This window comes from Geospiza fortis, unplaced genomic scaffold (assembly GCF_000277835.1).
Source record: "Geospiza fortis unplaced genomic scaffold, GeoFor_1.0 scaffold16, whole genome shotgun sequence".
Classification (NCBI taxonomy): domain Eukaryota; kingdom Metazoa; phylum Chordata; class Aves; order Passeriformes; family Thraupidae; genus Geospiza; species Geospiza fortis.
In genome coordinates, this window is record NW_005054302.1 from 6918677 (window position 1) to 6940127 (window position 21451).

Below are 21451 nucleotides of genomic sequence, written 5' to 3' on the forward strand. Positions count from 1 at the left end.
CTTTGCAAATTCTTGTCGTGACTTCATGTTGAGATTGCCACCAAGACCACGTAACAAGTTAATAATAAACTGTCCACGATCAGTACTTCCACGAAGATGAGACAGTCCATTCATCACAGTTCCAACTAAACTTGTTTCCACTACAAAGTCATTCTGTAAATTGAAATTTATAGTAGATTTAAATATATTCCTCAATATAAATGTGATGTATTGCTAGCATGCTTTTGTTACTCATTGCTTTTTGACATTTACACAAATGAGGTAAGATCTCAACATGGCTATTGTTCTAGAAAATTAACCTGACATTAAATTATTTCTAAGCAATGATACGGTGGTTTTAGTTCCAGACTATGAGTTAACGTAATTTAGGATAAGCAATCAGAACTTTCCTCACAGATTTTGAGAATCTATAAGGAATAAACATAACTGTACACTGGAAATCTTCCTTTTGAACAGATTATTTATGGATTTTGCTCTTTGGCATCAAAGGGAATTTTCAGCCTCAGGAAGAATGACATGGCTTTTACTTTATTACTTTAAAAGTTAAAAAAATGCCATGGGTAAAAGATTTAGGAGGAAAAATAATTAGAAGAACACAACAGGACCATGTATGTTGCCCAGGAGGAGATAATGCACATCTCTTAAACACTAGCACATTGGCCACAGCACACTACCAGACTGGCCACTTTAGAAAGTCTCCTAAAAAATATTTTCAGCACATAAGCTACTTGATCAATGCAAATTCAAGTCCTCCAGAAGGGGAGTATGGGGAGCAGCATTAATGTGGTCACAGCACCAGGCCTGCCAGAGTACAAGAAGGGTTTGGACAATGCTTGCAGGTGCATGGCTTGATTCTTGGGGTGGTCCTGTGCAGGGCCAGGAATTGGACTTCAGTGATCCCTCATGGTCCCTTCCAACTCAGGATATTCTACAATTCTATAATTCTATCTAAAAAGTGCTGAGATCTTTTTTAATTACAGTTCAAAAATTAATCTGAATGACATTTAGTGATAAAATAAAAAAATGAATCATACTTAACAGAAGCTGAAATTTGATTAAGTATTCATTTACTAACCTTCTTTACAACCCAGTTTAAAGCCTTTTCAAAATAGTCCCCAATCCAATTTTCAAGGTTGCATCTGTATTCTTCAGGCTGACTTCTTATCCAAGACTTTATTAGAGCATTAAGATCTGTATCTTCATCACTAAGTCAAAACGAAACAAGATTCAGATAAATACAAGACACCAATGTCTTTGGATAGATTGTTTTAAAGGAACAACAAAATTCCAGAAAAAGTCTAGTAATATACTTTAACAATTTCTAACCAATATTTAAAGAATATTGGGCTCTCCAGTAAAGAATTTCATTCTTTACTGGATTCACAGTGATTTTTGTAGAAAAAATCTGAGATATTTCAGTCAAACTTTATGACAAACACCACAGAAGGGATATGCGACCTAAAGAAACTTCCTCAGTGATTGACTTCCTAAATGTAAGCAACTAAGCAGCTGCTCCCTTCACTTGAGAATATCTTTCAAGTAAGCATATATTTGCTCACTTTAAAAGAATGTAATGCTCTTCTGGCTTACCTGAGAAAGATCATTCCCATTCGAGATATTGTAGCAGGAGAAGCACAGCTAAGGTCATGAGTTTCAAATATAAAGTTGACATTTGAACCAAACTGAATTCTTTCTCCACTGGGCATAGTCAACAATTTGTTGTCATCCAAAACAGAATTCAAAGATTCAATCCATTCTGGATCAATATCACCATCACAAATTATCCATGAAGTAACATCTATTTTCAGACAGAAAAATAAAATATCAAACCCAAGAGAAACAGTTCAAAAATATCACCGCTTGCTATCTTAATGTTATTTATTATTCTTTCTTCATTATGGCTTACATCTATGAAGATACTCCTCACATGCTTTACCTTCTGCTGCCTATTTTGTTTTCTTACAACAACATTTGCAAAGAATGTACCGAGGCATTTGGCTACAACTGTTACCAGAAGTTTTTCTTGCCTTATGCTATCCACAAACAATACCACAATATGAAGAAGCACTTGAAAAGGAACAATTTCAGTAATTTCAGTGTAACATCTGCAAGTCCCTCTCAGACATACCTCGGGGCTCTCGCACCACTTGCCGAGCACTGTTTGTAAGCACTCCATCAGACCATTCCCTGGTATCCATGTCAATCCGGCCCAGCAGCTGATGCCGAAGCATGGCTTTGGGATTCATTGTGTACTGCTTCACCACTCGGCCAGTTTTACCAAGGGCTGTCTTTAACATCCGCCAGAGCGTTGATTTACCTCCACCACTGGGACCTACGATAACTACACCCATTCTTTGACGCAGTTGTTCATATAACTCCAAAGCCTTCTTGATCTAGACAATGAAAGAGATAATGGCTATGTGAAACTGTAAAGCTAAATGAAACATGTTCCTTTACAGTGTTTCTCAGATTTACTTTGCACGCAGACACTTTCTAAAATTTTGGTTTTTTAAATAATAGATAATAGCAGATATATTTAGAATTATGATACTAAAGTTTATGAAGAAATTTATTTTACATTTTAGAAGCATTTCACTAAATTACTAATACAAAAGTAATAGCTATCTTTGGGCATATTTTTAATGAGAATTTAACAAATCTTCAGTCATAAAACTTCATCCAGTTCTGCAGTAAATAAAAACTAGGCAGAGAACTGCTTGCAAAAATCAAATATTCACATGTTTCATTCTTTCACGGTCCAAAATTTTCACTGGTGTTTGTATCTGGCTTGAATCAAACTGTGTATCACATCATCACATCTTAATTTTCCTTGCACTATTTTTGTTTCAATTACATAACTGATCTACATCGCTTTGAACATACATCTAATTTTTTGTATACATGTGATTAGAATCTAACAACCAGTTATTCTCACTTTTTTAGAAATGATTTTTCAAAAGAAAACACAAATTAGTTAAATGAATGTAATATGAATCAATTCTAATTCAGAATAATACTGTTTTGTTGCTGTAGTTGATGTTTACCTGTGTGCTTATAATTTCCAAGTTTGCCTCCTCAAAGACTTGTTGTAAAGCTGCAGTTAACTCAGCATATTCCACATCTTTAAAATCAGTGCCAGGAAATACATCTTCAACCAGCTCATCAAAACGAGTGCAGTCTGCAAATGTAAGCTTTGATGTGGTGTTCAGTCGCAAAGCTTGAACCACTATGTGACTTTCATTAACTGAAAAGAAAAACAAAGAAAACAGATCAGTTTAAGCTGTATCAACACTGCTCATACGTTGAAAGTAGAATTGGAGCACAGATTCCAGAATTTCAGTTCATGTACCATTCTACTTGCAAGCTAGGTATTTTAAGTACAATATATGCCCACAAATGCATTTTATACAGATATGAGGAGGTTATGATGCTGGTCGGATGCAGACCATGTTTTATGTCAAAATCTGCAAACTTTCAAATATATACTGGTTAAGCAAACAGAAACCAGTAGCTGTCTCCTAAAGATGTGAAATGCTCATCCATTCCACGCTCTTTAATTCCCTCTCATTTAACATCTAAACAATAACTTTAAAAAATATTTTAAAAATGCAGTGACACAGTCTAGTCCAATATATTTCTATCATTCCTACCTATCCTTATATTTGTCTGTCTACCAATCTGAATCTAGTGCCAGGTGACAATTTTTGCAAAACTCAGAGTCAAAATGCTCTGATAACTAATGAATACTGACAGCATCAGATGATCAACTTTCCTGTCCTAAGCCAAGTGAAAACAAGACTTTGAGAATCATTTAAAATTATTCCCAAATGAAGTACTGTAATCTGTGATCTTATCATCATATAAAAACTCAATCTAGACTACGATAAATCTTTTGTGATCTCCTGGTGAAGGTGGGCTTCCATAGATATTTTCTTCTTTCCTAAATTGCCTACAGATACAAGCCATGGTTTTTTAAAACTCAAGTGAACAAGAAAGCTGGAGTGAATTATATTTGTATAAGATCCTAAAAAATCAAAAGTTTGGTATGGTCAATCTTACCTTCTTGCTTTGCATCGCTTTTCTTCAGCTGATGAAGAAGACTGCCACAGCCTCTCAAAACAGTCTTCAGTGCTCGTAAACCCCAATCATAGTGCTGCTGTGGTGTCAGAAGCTCCCTGAATTTAAAAACAACAATATTGCAATAAGCTCTAAGTGACAGCATCTGAAATTTTGGGTTGGTGAATGAACACACTTATAATTAAGGTTTGATCAAAAAAGAAACTGTCTCATATTTGTAGTGCCATCTGAAATGCATCTCAGAAATACCGCAATGGCACTCTGGAATTTTCAGTGGTTATATTCAACACGTATTTATTATTGACTCTAACAGCATTCACTATAACTTCTGATCTTTGTACTCTCTAATGCACATAGTTTTAACCAAATAGGCACTTGCATTTCAACAGTTTTGAGAGTTCAATACAACACAATGCTTGTCAGCATTCATATGCTCACGTTTATATTTAGTGAGATCCTAGGGGAGCAGCAATTTGCTCCCTTGTTGTAACTGAATTCAAGATATTTTCACATCTCAACCTCCCAATATATTGCAGTATTTCAACTTTATAAGTTAAAAGTATCCGTACAGAGATTTGCATGGTAAACGATTTAGATTTAAGAGCTACAAGGGTAGAAAGTTAGAAAGGTAACTTTACTAAGGAGGGGAGAGGTGGGGGGAGGTGAAAGCTTACCTTGCTAGATTAAAAATAGCCACTAATTTTCTACCCAGTATTTTAGCATCCTTAAAGCCTTCTGAATACAATATAACTTCTGCAATGAGTTCATTGTCTGGATGAGTCATGGCAACTGGTCTGAAAAGTTGCTTGAGGTTATCAGGCAGTTTTTGTCTTCCTCCATAACCTTTTCCAGCAGGATTCAGAGTGATAAAAATTCCAGAATTTGGATCCATTTCAACCTAGCATTAGAAATGCATTGTAATGATATATTGTCAGATGAAACAGTATTGAGAAATGCTGGGTGGAGTATGCTTCATTACAGAAGTCAGTTTTTAAGCGTGGCTGAAACAAGATAATGAAGTTTTGCTGTACCTTTTTGCCAAGCATCTCACATACAGGACTGTGTTTCTTCAACGCATGTTGAATGGTCTGAACCTGCATGGATACTGCAGACAGAACAGCTTCCTCGAGCCTATTGAATTCATCAAAACATCCCCAGGCACCACACTTCACTAAGCCCACAAATATGCGTCCCATTGACTTCACATCAATGCCCTTGAAATTGAAAAAAATGTTGTCAAAATTCAAATAACAAGAAAATATAAAAGAATGTCTTCCCATCCACTAAAAAGCAGGTCCTTTAAAATATCCACAAATTTGTAAGGGCAACTGAAAAATTATCAGAATAATTTCCATAATAATTTCAATACAACTACTACTACTACAACTATGACTACTACTACTACTGCTAATAATAATAATAATTTAATATTATTTCTGGAATATAATATTGCTTTATGAAGTATGGGTGTAGATATCCATTTCCGAAATTAAACTAAACCATATTCACCTCATCACAATTAAAGACTAATACTTGTCTTCCAAGAATCCCACCCAAGGCTTTCACAGATTCTGTCTTCCCAGTTCCAGCTGGACCATAGGGATTTCCTCCAAGGCCCATCTTCATGGCCTGAGTAAGAGTTAGGTAACACTTATCTGTCAGAGGTGTATAAACAAGTTTTGGGGAAATCCCCTGCAGAAACAAAACAAATTATATTGATTGGTAAACAGAAAATACTGGCAATTTAATTACTTTAATTTTATTCATAAGTAATTAATTTGATAATATAAAGCAACAGCCAAAATTTCTGTCTCATTAAGAACACAAATTTGTTTACAAAGCTGTCCTGGTTTTCTATCAAATGCCAATGTTTTGTTCCATTTTTTTCACAACTACAGATGCAACTGCACTCGGATACATAAAAGCAAGTATATTAAAAAATATGTAGATGATAATTTGATACAATTTACATTTACCCCATCAGCATTAGGAATGAAAATTATTACCCTATCTTTTAATATTATCTATGAAATAGCACGTTAAGGACATAACAAAGTTTAGAAAAATGACAACAGTTCGGAGACAATCAGCAGCATGTATGAAATGAGGAAGTGTTTGAGTCATATATAAAAGCCACTACGTAAAAATACCACACCTGATATTCATAAGTATATTGGAGTTCAGCATCTACCATCTGAACATAACATTTTTGGTCGTTCATATAAAATCTCAGCTGCTTCTTCCAAGCCCAGTCTTCAACACTGTGCACCTCAGCTTGATTCAGCTGTTTCACCACATCAATGTTATGAATAATATCAAGAATCAGAGCTTTAAGCTTGAGCTCAAGAATTCCAGATTCTACAAATAATCACACCAAAAGAAAAAATCATTCTTGTATAGCAAAGAAGACACACATTACCCATTCACAAGTTCATTGTGCTGCTTTCTATTATCAGCAGATTTTATTTACATCTTGTTTGAACTATATAAAGGGGTTTTTTATTTCCTAAAGCAAGCAGCATAAAATAAGATCCTGACAGACAATGTAAATCATGTAACTTTAGTCATTTTGATGTGACTTTGGCTGAGAGGGAGAGGCTTTTCTGCCAAGCAATTTATGCCAAGAGTGTTAAGAGCCATGCCCACTTCAGCAATCAGTGTGGCTCAACCTGCTGAGTGAACTATTGAGCATCTGAAAACCATACTACACACACTCTGGAGATTTTACTCAGAATAATTATGGTGATGTGGAGTGAAAGTTCATTAACAGATTGGGTAAATTAAGTATACTCTTAGAGCATATTGTTTCATTTAGTTTCATTGAAAGAAATCAATGTTTGTGTGTTTCTATACCATTTCATGATGGGAATTAAATCAAAGTAAGTGAGAATAATCATGACTCACTTCATAATCCCACCTGTTTTCCAAAATAAAACATAAATGTACTGTATTATACAAGAGATGAAACGAACACTCTTCTGTAACTGAGAAAATTTCTCAAACAGCTATAGAAAGAGCACAGAAAGGGAGTTCAGATAAAGAAATACGCTTACATACTTCTGGAGGTAGGTGATATGAATCCTGATTCTAAATAATGTATCAGATGTTTACAGTTCACAAATTGTAAGCTAGAATTTAATGCAGTAAGCAGCTATACAAATGTGGTTGAAGATTATCAACTACATATTGAGTCTTTTTATACCTAAGATAAAAGCCATCTCACCTAACCTGCAGTGTAGACTTTTTTTATCTGAAGTAGTCACTCAAAGCCCCACCTCTTGTCAAAAAAAAAAAAGCACTCAGAGGCATAATTATTCTAACCCATTCAGACTACGTAAGATTTAGAACAATCATGTCTCGAGAATAATTAGCTTATTTTGCCTCAAAGGTACTCAAAATTAGTAGCTCAGAGGCAGATGTGGACATCTAATATAGAAAAAGAGAATCACCTACACAGTTGTACAGAATATACTGGCTTGACACAATGTACCTCAACTGTTGTTTACCCACTTCCTGCGAAACAGTAGATACATAAGCTAAAAGATAGAAGCTTACTAAAAAAGTTCAGAAAAGAGGTCTCCAAATATATAAATTCTCCAAGACAGTTTCTAAGATATATACAAAAATCCTTTTGTTTACTTTGAAATATTAATTACTCTAATCTTGGCTGCAATAGGTGACTGTATGTAACTCAGCTTTGTGAACTCAAAACACATTTATATAATTTCCTGTTTAAATAAACAATGTAAAATACTACACAACTGCAGTCATAATAAAGAATTATATATTAATTATCGTTTTTTTACCTGTACTCCCAGTATCTTCCATGTCACTACCAATGCTAGTATAATGGTCCAGTTTAGCCGTGAGTTCTAACTCTAATTGTTGCAGATTATGGTTTTTGATAGCACTTTCAACATCTTCAGTGAACAGAATTTGTTCTGCCAAGGAAAGAATCTTTGGAAGAGAAAGTTTAAATTATATTTTATAAATACTGAACACATATAAAAATGAACCAGTTTTTCAATTAATTTGCAATTGCTTACTATGTCTGATATTTAAAATATTTTATTGTATAATTTTTAAACAAAGTTCTACATTTGCTATGACCTAAGAACAAATAAAGCCATCCAAAAACCTAGCAAAATTTTGCCTAAACTTACAACATAATCAAATACAGCAAGTCTTTTTCATTAAGCGGTATGTCAAAATGCCATGCAAAAGACTTGAATATTTCAAATGTTTGCAAAGGAATTTAATAAGAGCACATATTTTTAAGAACTGCTCTACATGATCAGTGAGTAAAATGGATTTGATTTGGGTTATTTTCTATCAAATCTAAAAAAAATAACTTATTTGGTAATTCTAGGACGACACAATGGCACTGTTGGATCAACTACTACCTGGGAAGGAAAGAGCGATGGATCAATTGAACCTTGTGATTTTTTTCCAGCATCAACACAGTCAATTAACATTTTTTTCAGGGTCTCCTTCATCTCCAAAGCCAAACTGTTTAGCCACACCTGACAAAGAGACAAAAAACCTCAAAATTACATTAGGAATTAATATCTCAATGATGTTTGAACTACACTAGGATGTGATTTTTCTTACCTCCACATCATTTGATAGGAGAACTTTATTTCTAAGTGGCACAGTTTCTCCTTCTACAGACTTCATGGCAACTATGTATTTAAATTCTTTGTCAAAGCTCACACTATTAATGCCTATTAATCAGAAAACATCAATAAAGTTATATATTCTCAAAGTCAAACATTAATTACTAAGTGTCCAGTCATGGAAAGAGAGAAACTGCAACATATTATTTGGCTTCAAAGACGCTTATCTCTAAATAAGTAAATTTCACAAATAAAGATTAATGCATTACCAGCAAAAAGTTTCTTAAGATGAGTCTGGATAACCAAAGGATTTGTGGACTGTCCTAAAATTTCTAATAAGTCATCATCTCCAACAAAATAGAATCTTGGAAAGGCTGACCGCTTTTCCTATATAAAAACAGAATAAACCAATTTTGTTGATTTAAACACAAGCTTACTGACTTTCTTTATTAAAAATGTATTAATGTTCACTGTACCTCTAAAAACTCATTCAGAGATTTCTGACACCTCTGAAGCTGGTCAAGTATGGTAGTTAAGGTATTTTTAATTCCTGCCCGGGCATTCAGTGAAGTTATCCTATTGTCACTCTTAATATCTGACATAATGGACCTTGACAGAAAAAAAGATCATAAATTAATTATAATTTTAATTTAAATATGACATATATAAAGTTATGTAAATAAAAATTAACACATAAACAAGTAATATAAACAGCTGATATATAACTTTTAGGTTTTGGTACCAATGATGAAACATTTCAGAATTTACCTCAACGTCTCTCCAATGTAATTTAAGAACAACAGTTTCTCACTAAAATTTCTCTACCCTGAACAAAGAAAATTAAAATCTTGACTTTTATTTCCATTTAAGTCATTTCAACTCAGGCCAAGACAGATAATGGTACATATTTTTCCATATTTCTAAAACCTACTCCCTTTTTTATCTTTTTACTTGTTTGGAACAAATAAATCATCTGTTTCCTCCAAAACTGTGTGACTTTCTTAGTGAACAAAGTGATAGTCTTCAACATGATTCTTGAAAAAACAATTCCATCCCCTCTACTTCTGCAGCTAAGATTAACCTTGTGTTTGCCTGCCTTACTCACAACCTTTGATGCTTCACACCCTTCCTTTCTTCACATGTTTCCCATTAAATGAAAACATTACCACCTTTATTCAGATATATGTTGCCATCACACATATACATCTTCTGAATTCCTGCCACTGACCTTCTTGTGCATACATATGCCAATTGTTCCATATATTTTCACCATGAAGAATGTTCCAGACTACATGTCAAAAATACTACAAAAGGTAAGCTGCATTCCATAACACTAACCGAAAGTTTTCGTCAACTCTGCTAAAACGAGCTTGTTCTTTGGGTAGAGCTCCCCGACCAAATATTGGTTCCAAATAGACCCATTTCCTTTGAATTTGGTTTAAATTCTGCAGGTACTCATCCAAGTCAGCTAGCTTTTTTTCCCAGATGGACACTTTATCTTCAAAACCTTTGTAATATGGAGAGTCCTTAAGAGACTGTAGAAGACAGCGATGATCTCCAACTTGATTGACTGTGTCCTTCCAGTCTTTAATAAGCCTGATAGTCTTGCCTTGGCTATCTTCATAATCTGTTAACATGAAGACAGCTCCAACTCCCCAGAGTTCAAGCTCACGTAATGCTTCTCTGATTGTGATTTCACCTTGAGCTCGACAATTCAAATCCTATTTCAAAGCAAGAATAGATCTCATATGAAACTACAGAGCTTGCAATAAACTCTCCATTCAAAAATATAACACAAATTCTACTTCTACAGTATTTAAAATATATGCACATGGAACAACATATACCACATAAAGTAAGCCATAAAAAATCTATAGATCCTGTATTTAAAATTATTCATTTTATACCTTAAGTTCCATTGCTTTTTCAATAATGGCGTCTGTCACTTTTAATAGATCTCCAAATAGCAGACCCTCAAGTGTAGTGCCTCGGGGAAGACCCAGAAGACGAAAGAGATCCAGCCAATGGTCTGGAGAAAGATGTTCTCCTCTTACATATTTTAGGAGTGGAATTATCATCTATAGAAAAAACACACAGGTAAATCCATCTAGTCGTTATGAAAATTGCATCTCTTTGATTATGGAGCGACATGCTACCCAAAGAAAAATAAAATCTAAATTCTTAAACTGAGGTACAATTTTTCCAGTTCCTGAATTTAAAGTTTGGGAGTATGATTCTGAAGACAACTCACAACTCTGTGTCTATGTAAGCTGTAATGACCATTCTGTTTACTGTAGAGAACTAAAGGTTCCCAAAATTAATTGAAATGTTCAAAACACTAGCAGAAGACATTTTGTTAAATATTAACATGGTTTTATTGTAAGAAATGAACAATGAGGTATAGAATGGAGTACATTACCTGGTAATACCAAAACGCTTTTTGTTTCACAGGCCTTTTTCACAGAATCACAGAATTATTTGGGTTGAAAATTACTTTAGAGATCACCTGGTTCCAACCCCCTCGCTGTGGGCAGGAACACCTTCCACTAGACCAAGTTGCTCAAGCACCACCCAACCTAGCCTTAAACATTTCCGGGGTAATTAGCATCTTACTTTATATTTGTCCACTTCTTTTTGCAACTTTACTGTCATTACAGTATGTTCTTCCATCTTCCTTAGTCTGTCATGCCAGTTAAACAAAAATTCTTCAAATAGGTATATCTTACTTCTGCATGAAAATCAGACATAAAAAGGGCATAAAAACACAATACCACAACCACACTTGTACACCCATTAAAAATAAAGGAACAAAATGTCACCTAAAAGTAATCCAGTCTTCTTTGGCTTTTTCCTGAAAACCTTGATAAAACTCTTCATACAGTGCCCAGACGTCTGCACAAGTCTGAATATCTTGACTTACAGCTTCTGACAATGATAAGTCAGGCTCTTCCAACTTAAAATGACGGCATTCTTCACTGCATAAAAAGATCATTGCATTATGCATTACATTATTCCACTGTACTTTTATGGGTTAAGAAATGTTACCATACAGAAATCATCATACTTTTTTTAAGAAAAGTCATTGGCTTTATTGGAGAATATTGCTGCCAACTGTATTTTCCTTATAATCTCCTTCTTGAATAGAAATAATAAAGAAATATGAGTGATAACTCTTTTACACAATAACCTTCTCCCATATTCACAATTATTTTCCATAAACTTTCATTTATTTTTTATTTATGAGAAAGGTGAATTAATTTGTGCCTTCAAAATCAAAGCTGGAAAGAAAACAATGTTGAATTGATCATTTGTTCCTGGTGGTAAAAAAATATACTAATTTTATTTGCCATCATTTACACGCCAAGGTAAGTTAAATAGAAAACTTCATCCTCAAGATCTGCAATAATGAGCCCAGACACTTACTGGGAGAGGTGAGCTCCCGTCCACTTAAGTTACAAGAGGTTCTTTTTGGACCAATATCCCAAACCTTCTCTTAGTGAGAATTTCAAAAGTCAGAAATAAGCCTTTAGCGTACAAACTTCCTTTTGCAAGACCTTAAGAGATTTCTCAATTTATTTATCCAAAAACACCTAGAAAAACTTAGCTTAAGAAATTAATGTTATGTAAAACCAACAAAAAGGACCCTGAAAAGCTAATGAAAAACATATAAAACAAATTGAATTACTTACAATATCTGTTGTGATAAAAATTAGTGAACATTTTCAGAGATACTATTGCTGTAAAAGATCAAAACATTAATTAATAAGATATACAGGGAAATAAACACACATACATGAGTTTTTCTTTGATGGTTTTAAGTTCATCAAATTCTTTTTTTTTTTCCTTTATCATCTGAGCACTTTTCTCGAGTACATCTTGACCACCTGTTTCAATTACATCATCACTTGGCTTTAGCTGATCCCAGCGAGCTTTAAATTTTTCCACATCTTGAAGATATATATTGATACGTGAAAGCACATTTCCTTTCATCACTTCCATCTGCAAAGCAATAGGCAAAATTACATTATTTAATGGTTTGTATCTACAATTATTATCAAAATCTATGCATCAACTTCAAAACTTGATAATGACTACTTGATCAAAAATCAAACTCAAAAAACTTCTTGTATAATACCTGAAGAAATAGTTCAACTTTATTCTCCTCACTCTGTTTTTCTTTTAAAGAGGGCACTACTTTTTTTATTATGCTAGTACTTGAGACCCATTTATTCAGCCTATGCTACCTACTTAGGTTTGCCTCTCATAGCATATAGGAAAAATGCTATATGTATGGCAAATTGATATCTTCAGTAGAACTTCAAATGAGTTAAGTGGTTTGCCTATGGACTTGAATTACAGGACTGTGCATAGGTTAGCAAAGTTGAGTGAAAAGAAAATAAAATGCTTCAATACTAAAATCATGATAAAGAAATGAAAATGCTCTCTTTAAACTGTTATCCTCTTTTCCTCTGTTAACCATTGCATTTATTAAGCTATTTCTGTCACCAGAAAGTTGTTTTGAGACAGAACTACTACAATACAAACTTATTTTAGCATCAGTTCAATGAAAGTTTCCCCTAGTTACTGCTTCAGAGTTAACAGTTACTTCTTAAGAGTCTAAGTATTCTTCCTTAGACAGCTCTCCCTCAACTCAGTAATACCCATGTTATTTTTGAACTGACAATATTTGTGGATTTAATCTAAAAAAAAGTATTGTTCCAGACATATTCAAAATAATTTCAACATTTTCAAGTAAAACTTTAAGCTTTCATTGCTACCTGTTCGGCAATCATAAGCTGGTGGCTTTCCATCATTAACTCAAATTTATCCCATGTAGCTCTTAGGTTACTGATACTATGCAAACCTGCACCAGCCACAGTTCGCAGAAGTTTGTTTTTATCTTCAGCCTCTTGAAACAGGAGAAAAATCTAAAATTGGAAAGATCAAAAATAAGTGTGCATGTAAAAATTCAGCAAATCCTGTTTACCTAAAGCAAATACATATGAATCACCAATTCTGTATGCACAGATAATAAGCTTATATACAATTGCTTTTTTAATATTGCTTATAGAATAATATTAAAATATTTGAAAAAAAAATAGTATCCGAGGTATTTAGAGAAATTCTAAACCTTGATCCTAGCATGAGATATACAGAAGTGAATGTCAGCTATGAAAGAGATAAGTGCCACCTTACATATTGCAGAGATCAACTCAGTTAAATTGAAGAAGAGCAGCAGAGCAACAGGATGCAATAAATCTGTGCATATGTTTGCTGGTTTTGGCTGGGATGCAGTTCATTTTTCTCTTAGTACATGTTCTGGACTGCTCAAAGTGCTTATAAAAGAATTGGAAAAGGAGACCAGTCTGTGAGATGAAAAAGTTTACTGGTGATACTATGTTATTTCTGGCATTAAAATACTTCACCTGACAAGAACTACAGAATGAATGCATAAGAAATAATGACTGATGATACTGGTGACAAGCAAAATTCACGTAGATAGCCATGAAGTGACATAAATGTGAAAAAATAAATTTCACATATACAAGTTGAGTCCTAAGATAAAAACTGCACTTGACTGCTATCTTAGGGTTATGAGAACTAGTTTTACCAAAATGTGAGCTTAATCTAAGGAGTAGGAAGCAAAAAATATCATGAGTCACAGACACCAAAAAGATAATAAGAGGTAATATTACAATTTCATCATGTAAATCCATGGTTTATTAAGATCTTAAATACTTAGAAAAATCTGTTGGTCACACAGAAAAATTAAACAGAAAGAAAAGGCTTCTCAAAAGGCAACAAGGATAATCAAAGTTATGAGCGGCTTATGAATAAGAAAAGATGAGGCTAACTAACACTCTTCAATCTACAAGAGAGATCACTGATATAAGACACAATAAAGTAGAATACAGTCATGTGCCATGAAAAGGAATAGGAACTGTTTGGTCCATATCTCTTCCAATATAAGACATAAATGGTATGAAGTTAACAGGGGCCAGTTGGAAAAAAGAATAAAAAGAGGGGTTCTAGATGTAATGGGTAATTGATCTACACTTTACCAGAGTATATTTTGGATGTCAAACACATGTCTGTTCTCAAGAGAAGACAAGGTAAGGCTGTGGAAAAGAAATCCACTGAGTGTTACTATATGCTCAGGAACCACATAAAACTCAACAAGGTTCAGGTTGAAGGTTAGAAGTCAAAAGTATCAAAAAAGCTACCCTGACTTTATGTTTTCCCCTAAATAAATCACTCCACTGCTGGACACAAATTACTGTGCTACAAGGACTACTGCCCTGACCCTATGTGACCTGAGCATGATCTTTATTAGTTATTATTAAATGTAAGTTTCCATACTATAAAGTAATTACAGTTTTACACCTGTTGCTCTGAATGGAATGAAATAGTATCTTACCCCCTCTTTTCGTTCGTGTAGGCTTAAATATTTTAAATTGTCTTCTGCTATTTCCTCTACAGTCTGGGGCCTAATCACTAGTGTTTCCATGGCATCAGTGAGAAATGTAGAAACATCACAGAGGTGAGCTACACAAAGATGGAAAACAAAGTTATTGTGGAGAGAATATTTCTAGTTTTAAAAATCCAAGTCAGAAAAATGCACAAATATACAGCATTAGTCATAAGTATGCAAAGTATTTGTTTAAAAATTGCAGACTCCAATCTTGTCTACTACCTGAACAAAAACTGTGCATTTATGTTTACAAGTAGCTTTTCAAATGTAATCCACTGCATTCAGTGTATGATTTAGACCATAAGTATCAGAGCTCCTTCTGAACATTAAACATAAATACGAGGCATTTATTGAAATACTTTCAAAGGCTGTAAAGGTCTTTTTTTTTTTTAGGTAAACAGATATAAATTGCTTGTGGGTTCTTTGGGGGTTTCTTCTGTTTATTTTGGTTTGAGTCTTTTAAAGAGGCTAACTAACTAAACCCACCTTGCTTTACATATTGAAAAGACTCACAAACAAATGTCTGCATAAGCTATAATGTTGTTACCTGCCAAGGTAAATCTCTTTTGATACTGAGAAAGAGCTGTACACCTCCAAGAAATCTTTCAGAAAAGATTCACCTTTCAGGCTATGAAATTATTCACTTTCACGCACAATCTCTGTTATCTGTTTTTTGTGACAACCATCAGATTTAAAGCACAAAGCACTGTTGCTCCCCATCATCTATGCTTTTTTCCACTTTGACCTGCTGTTCCACATATAGGTCAACCACCCAAAACAGGGAAATGTTTTGTGTTCTTCAACATGGTTTTAACAGTTTTGACAAGCAGCTCTATGGAATAAATCCAGATTATTTTAGACTCTTCATGAAGTATTTCAAATTTGTAAAAGAAAAATCTAATAGCATTTTTATTACATTTTATGACACCTTCTCAGGCACCTAGGAAATTTTCCTCCCTCAAACATTAAATAATTTTTTTTCTCTGAAGCAACAAAATTTTTCTTCAGATAAAAGAAACAGGCAAAACCATGTTCATATGTGTTCTTTTACATCTGTAACAGAGGTGGTCCAAACAAGAAAACAGGAAAGATACACAATGGACATCAAAGGGTCCTAGGCTATGTCTGTAGTGAAAAAGTAATATTGAGGAATACACAGCTGTAACAGATTACTTTCTCTGCGTTGTGATTTCTGCAGTTCACTGTGCCTGAAAGTAAAATATTTCTATAAGAACGTATTTACATTAACACAAATGTGCCCAAGTACAACAGAAACAAACAAAACTAAAATACTTTTCATTGATATTATTTACCTTGAATAGATTTTCGCAAAGAAACAACTAGAACGTCGTACAACTTCTGGATAAAATCATCAATCACAGTTTTCACAGGGTTGCAATTCACAGTTAAACAATCTATTCTGATCGTGCTTCAAAAAAAAGATATTAAAAGACAGCAAATATTCAGTAGCATACTTACACGTTAGTATCTCTACATCTATGCACAAGTATAGTTTACCCTAACTTATAGTTTAATCAGAAATTTCCCTTATAATTCTACAAGTGAAAGTCATAGCTTCTTGAGAAATTAAGCCACAGTATTGAAATTTTTACAATTATGTATATATACTTTCAGTTTTATGGGGACTGAGGTCCAATGCTTTGCTTCTCCAAATAGTTAGAAAATGGCTTGATTTTATATAGCCAGTGTCATAAAATCCTGAAAGGCTATTACCATACTCAAAAGAAAAATACTTTCATTATTTGTATATTCATGTCTTTAATTCTCTGATTTCCATCACAGTTTCCTAACTCAGCCTTCAACAGCAATAAGAACTGAAGAAAAGCCATAGAGAATAATTTCAAGGCCCCATATCTAATATATCAGTGACCATAAGCAGATACCTAAAGAACACTAAGAAGAAGGTCTACCTTACTTGATATCTTCCTGACTGTCCTCCCTCAACACTAATCTTTTCACCTCATGGATTTCTTAGCAACATGTTCCATCTGCCTATGAGGCACATCAGCCAGCTTCTCTTCTATTCACCTCATTTTGTCCATGAAATCATGGAATTTTTACTATTCACTATAGTATCACTAGCCAGCAAGTTCTACTTCTCCAGCATGAAATGTCACATCTTTCTCCTTGCTCTAAACATGATTCCTACCAGTTTTACTTTAGAACTCTAACCATGCAGTACAATAGGTTTACGCGAATATACATAGGAATAAAAGCCTACCCTACCATATTTTAAACTATAGATTATAAGAGGTAATCAAATATTTCATTACAGGAATTACTTCATGACAAACATTTGCTATGTCTGTTCCTAACTCCCATATATATTTCACATGTACAGGACTTATCTAAAAGATTTGTTAAAATATTATGTTGTGGAATATTTCAGAACTAGCCCTGAATTCTGAGGAAGTTTCCCGTTATATCAGGAGGAAGTAATTAATTTTCAGAGAAGGTGACACAAATAAAAGAGAGTATCTAAAAATAAAAATGAAAAATCGAAATCTAAACATTTAAAAACATTTAAACATTTTAAAACTACATACACATTTTAAAAACACTTGAAATTCTATCTATATCTTCATCTCTATTTTACTATTACCTTTAAAATATCTGATAGAATACATCATTCAAACAAAAGAATAGAGTTACACTATACCTTGGAAGACGTTCTGCTTCTTTCCCTCTCACTTTTAATGCCTTGAAATTTTTTTCCCAGTCCTGTTTGCTAGAAAGGTGTGTCTTCACCAAATGTTCCATATCTACTTGGCCAATTACAATCCATTCCTTTCCAACATTATTTTTTATTCCATGGAAAAGAAATATTTTCCAGATTAAAAAAATGTTTCTCAATAACATTAAAATATTTTAATAATGTTTTCAAGTTACATTCTCTTTAACCCTTGTGCTTCTTCAATTATCTGTACATTTTCTTAGTGCAAAAATCAGGAGGTAGAAAACAGTTCACACATTTAAGGATATTCAAACAGAAAGACTGACACATCAGCTATTATACAGAGTATTCAAAAGGAACTATAGATATACTTCAAGTCAGACATGTGCTGAAGTGGTTGGCTTAACATGGATGGACTTGCTAAGCTTTTGCTTATACACCTTGAAGAAAAGGACAACAATTCACATATGTCATTGCTCAGCTACTTCTAGAATGTCTAAAGCATAAAATGATGCAAATCTAAGTGAAAAAAAGTATGAGTAGGTCCACTATGGAAAATACCTTGAATTGATTAGAAACATCTGTCAGCCTTCTGAACAAATCCTCTGCTTTACTGAAAGCGGTCAGAAATCCATTTGCATTTCTTTCGGTCATAACAGTGAATATAGACTCATCTTCTGCCTCACTTACTCCCCTAAACTGATTTGGAATAGAGATGAATCTCTTCATTTCTCTGTAATATCTAGCTCGTACTTCTTCAAAAGGAGGTCTGAATTGCAAGCGACCTTGCCTAAAAAGTGAAACACATAACAGAAAAACTAGTATCTTAATGTAATCTGCACCCGAATATTTTCTTTTAAGGAAAAAAAAATTCTTACTTGAATGTCAGATCAATAATTATCTCTGGTAAATTCTCATTGAGTGCTTCTAAGCCCATTTGATACTGATGCTCCAGAGCTTTGTAAAGTTGATGATTCCAGTGTTGTCTCCAAGCTTTCATATCACTCGATTTGAAACCCTAAAATTTAACAATGTTTGTTTTTATTTTATTCCTCAAGCCATAATTATAAGATGAAACTTACACGGTATAAAATCCAAAGACCAGAATCTTATTAAAATTCAGTAATCACACAGCTGGCACAGACCAGGTCATGGCACCAAGCTGGTCAGAGTTTAAGGACCATGTGGACAACATACTTAAGTCACAATGTTTAGTTTTAGATAGTCCTGTGAGGAGCAGGGAGTTGGTCCTTGTGGGCCCCTTCTGACTCAAGATATGAGTTTTCGATTTTGTGACCAGTTATTGCATTTATTGCATTTATTTCAAATTAATATAGGAATAAAAAAAATATACAAATCAAACAGTCTCTGTGGTAAATCAACATAGGAGTTTCACTGATATTCATTGGTTTAACCAGAATGTTCTTCAGGGTTACTCTAAAATGCACAGGACTCTGTTGGAAATAACATAAAGAGCTGGCTAAATATGAGACTTAAACCTGTATCACACCTTCTATTTTCTCATAATATGTAAGCTACCTTTTAAATATTATTTATAAAAATTCTTGTGTGTTTCCACAGAACAATGTTAACTAATAAATTAATGTAAAATTTTACCTAAAGAACTCAGTTTTTCATTGAAATCTGCTTCACTGTAAGGACATGGAAAGTCTTACCATACAGTCAAGTTCTGTAAATCATAGAATATTCTGAGCTGGAAGGGACCCAGAAGGATCACCAAGTCCAACTCTTAAGTGAATTGTCCATACAGGGATCAAACCCATTACCTTGGCATTATTAGCACCCTGATCAACTGAGCTAAATGGTCATTTGCAAGTCATGAAGGGATTTGCAGAAGGACAACAGAAGCTAGGAAAAAAAGCTACAAACTCTGTCCAGCTTAAAAGGTTCTTTTGTTTAATTGGAGATTTTTAGGCAGGGCTTTGGAGGCAGTCCAGGGTTGCTGCAGGAAATTTTACAGTTAAGGTCTGCCCTACAATCCAAAGCTGCCTATAGGAGTTCTTCCAACATAAAGATTCTAGAGATTAAGAAAACCTGAAGTTGTCTTAATTAAGCCTTAAGACAATTATAACAGGGTTTTTAAAGAAATATGTAACATATTGATGACAACAGCAGTAAGACTACACCATCTTATTATTTTTGGAACGTGAAAAAAATATACATTTGGTTAAGTTTTATCACTTCTACTCAAAGATTTTTGAAGAGTGACTGAAAACAGTTCAGGTAATTTTCCATCTAAAAACATTTTGTAATATCAAAATAATTTTCCAACAGGTCCTAAAGGAAATCTAGATTCTTTTCATAAAATATACCAACTTAAAGATAAAAATCCGCAAATTAAACTTGAAAAGAAACCAAGCCAGATTATTTTTATATTATCTTGAGAGAATGAAAACAAAATTAGAAGTAAAATACTGTAAAGACACTGCATTTATTTGACTAGCAAATACCAACAAAAGTAATCTGCATTTGCATTATAAAGGATAAGAACAACATATCCATCCAAGAATACAGTCCTTTGATTGCTGAAGGCTATAGGAAAAACTAAAGTGGCTTGAATAATATCTGGCTTGAAAAATAGCTTACTTTAAAAATATGGTATTTTTAATCAAAATCATTATCATCTTAATGACACTAAGGGTCTGCTCCAACCTTAACAATTCTATGAGTCTACTCAAAAAGTTGTCAGTTGATAAGTGAACAAACAAAACTATGTTTTTCTCATTATTTCAGGCAGAAATGCATTTTAATTCCAAATTTTATACATTTGTTTTATTCTGCGTGTATCAGTCATTATCTGTATCAATTTCTTCATTTTATCTTGCATTAATGGCTCAGACACAACGGATCTACCTTACCCAAGGTTTTCCCATTTCCACATCTAACATCTGTCATTGACCAAAAGTTCTTCTCCCATTGCTAGTATGACATAAAAAAATTATCTCCATCCTCCTCATCTGTGATTTTATCTTACATCTGGCATTAACTAGGACACAGATGTTTTCCTAAGACAACTAGTAACTCCTTAATCAGAATCTTAAATCTTGATTACTACTGAAAAGTCAAATGTTCATAGTTTGCAGTAGGAAAATCAAACCCTGCCTGTGACTCGAGGCTGGCAAAACCAGTTCTGAGTTCCTGAAGTCCGTCTTTCCAACGCTGCTGCTGCCGCAGTAGATCAATATTCATAAGTGACGTGACCTGTTAAAAGAATTTTAAGGAATAATAAACATACTCATCATCATGTAAATTAAAGAAAGGTTAAGGTATGCTGTAACAGACATGACTTTAATTTCATCTGGAAAATATACCTTTTGAATGAAGTTTGTGTGCCACTTTCTCAGTTTTCTATTTTCAGTGGAAATCTGTTCAGCAGCACCTTGGAGTTTTTGGATATAAGCCTCCAGTTCTCTGGGATTATCCCATGTTATTTGAGCTTTTCCTCCAGGACCTGATTTTGGATGCTTTAAAAACACACAACCTTTGTAGCATTTAATGACAGTCTATCAACCAACACCCAGAAGTGATAATATAACAAAAATGGTTTTATTCCTAGCAAAACAAATGTAG

The 21451-nt window shown here is 33.8% G+C and overlaps 1 protein-coding gene across 1 annotated transcript in view; it reads right to left on the reverse strand.

Annotated features, from left to right (window-relative positions):
• Nucleotides 1–21451, reverse strand: part of DYNC2H1 (dynein cytoplasmic 2 heavy chain 1) — a 143167-nt gene that overhangs the window by 111857 nt on the left and 9859 nt on the right. The window contains exons 14-41 of the mRNA XM_005417800.2: nt 21193–21345; nt 20984–21082; nt 18739–18878; nt 18422–18650; nt 17846–17973; nt 16479–16594; nt 15112–15239; nt 13472–13621; nt 12487–12692; nt 11513–11668; nt 11307–11421; nt 10601–10771; nt 10032–10414; nt 9170–9302; nt 8963–9080; nt 8689–8801; nt 8481–8600; nt 7884–8034; nt 6233–6435; nt 5587–5769; nt 5109–5291; nt 4752–4975; nt 4060–4175; nt 3045–3244; nt 2129–2393; nt 1591–1798; nt 1076–1205; nt 2–153 (exon numbers count right to left, since the gene is read on the reverse strand). Coding sequence (XP_005417857.1) covers nt 2–153; nt 1076–1205; nt 1591–1798; nt 2129–2393; nt 3045–3244; nt 4060–4175; nt 4752–4975; nt 5109–5291; nt 5587–5769; nt 6233–6435; nt 7884–8034; nt 8481–8600; nt 8689–8801; nt 8963–9080; nt 9170–9302; nt 10032–10414; nt 10601–10771; nt 11307–11421; nt 11513–11668; nt 12487–12692; nt 13472–13621; nt 15112–15239; nt 16479–16594; nt 17846–17973; nt 18422–18650; nt 18739–18878; nt 20984–21082; nt 21193–21345 — 4673 coding nt within the window. The remainder of the gene's footprint in view (nt 1; nt 154–1075; nt 1206–1590; nt 1799–2128; nt 2394–3044; nt 3245–4059; nt 4176–4751; nt 4976–5108; nt 5292–5586; nt 5770–6232; nt 6436–7883; nt 8035–8480; nt 8601–8688; nt 8802–8962; nt 9081–9169; nt 9303–10031; nt 10415–10600; nt 10772–11306; nt 11422–11512; nt 11669–12486; nt 12693–13471; nt 13622–15111; nt 15240–16478; nt 16595–17845; nt 17974–18421; nt 18651–18738; nt 18879–20983; nt 21083–21192; nt 21346–21451) is intronic.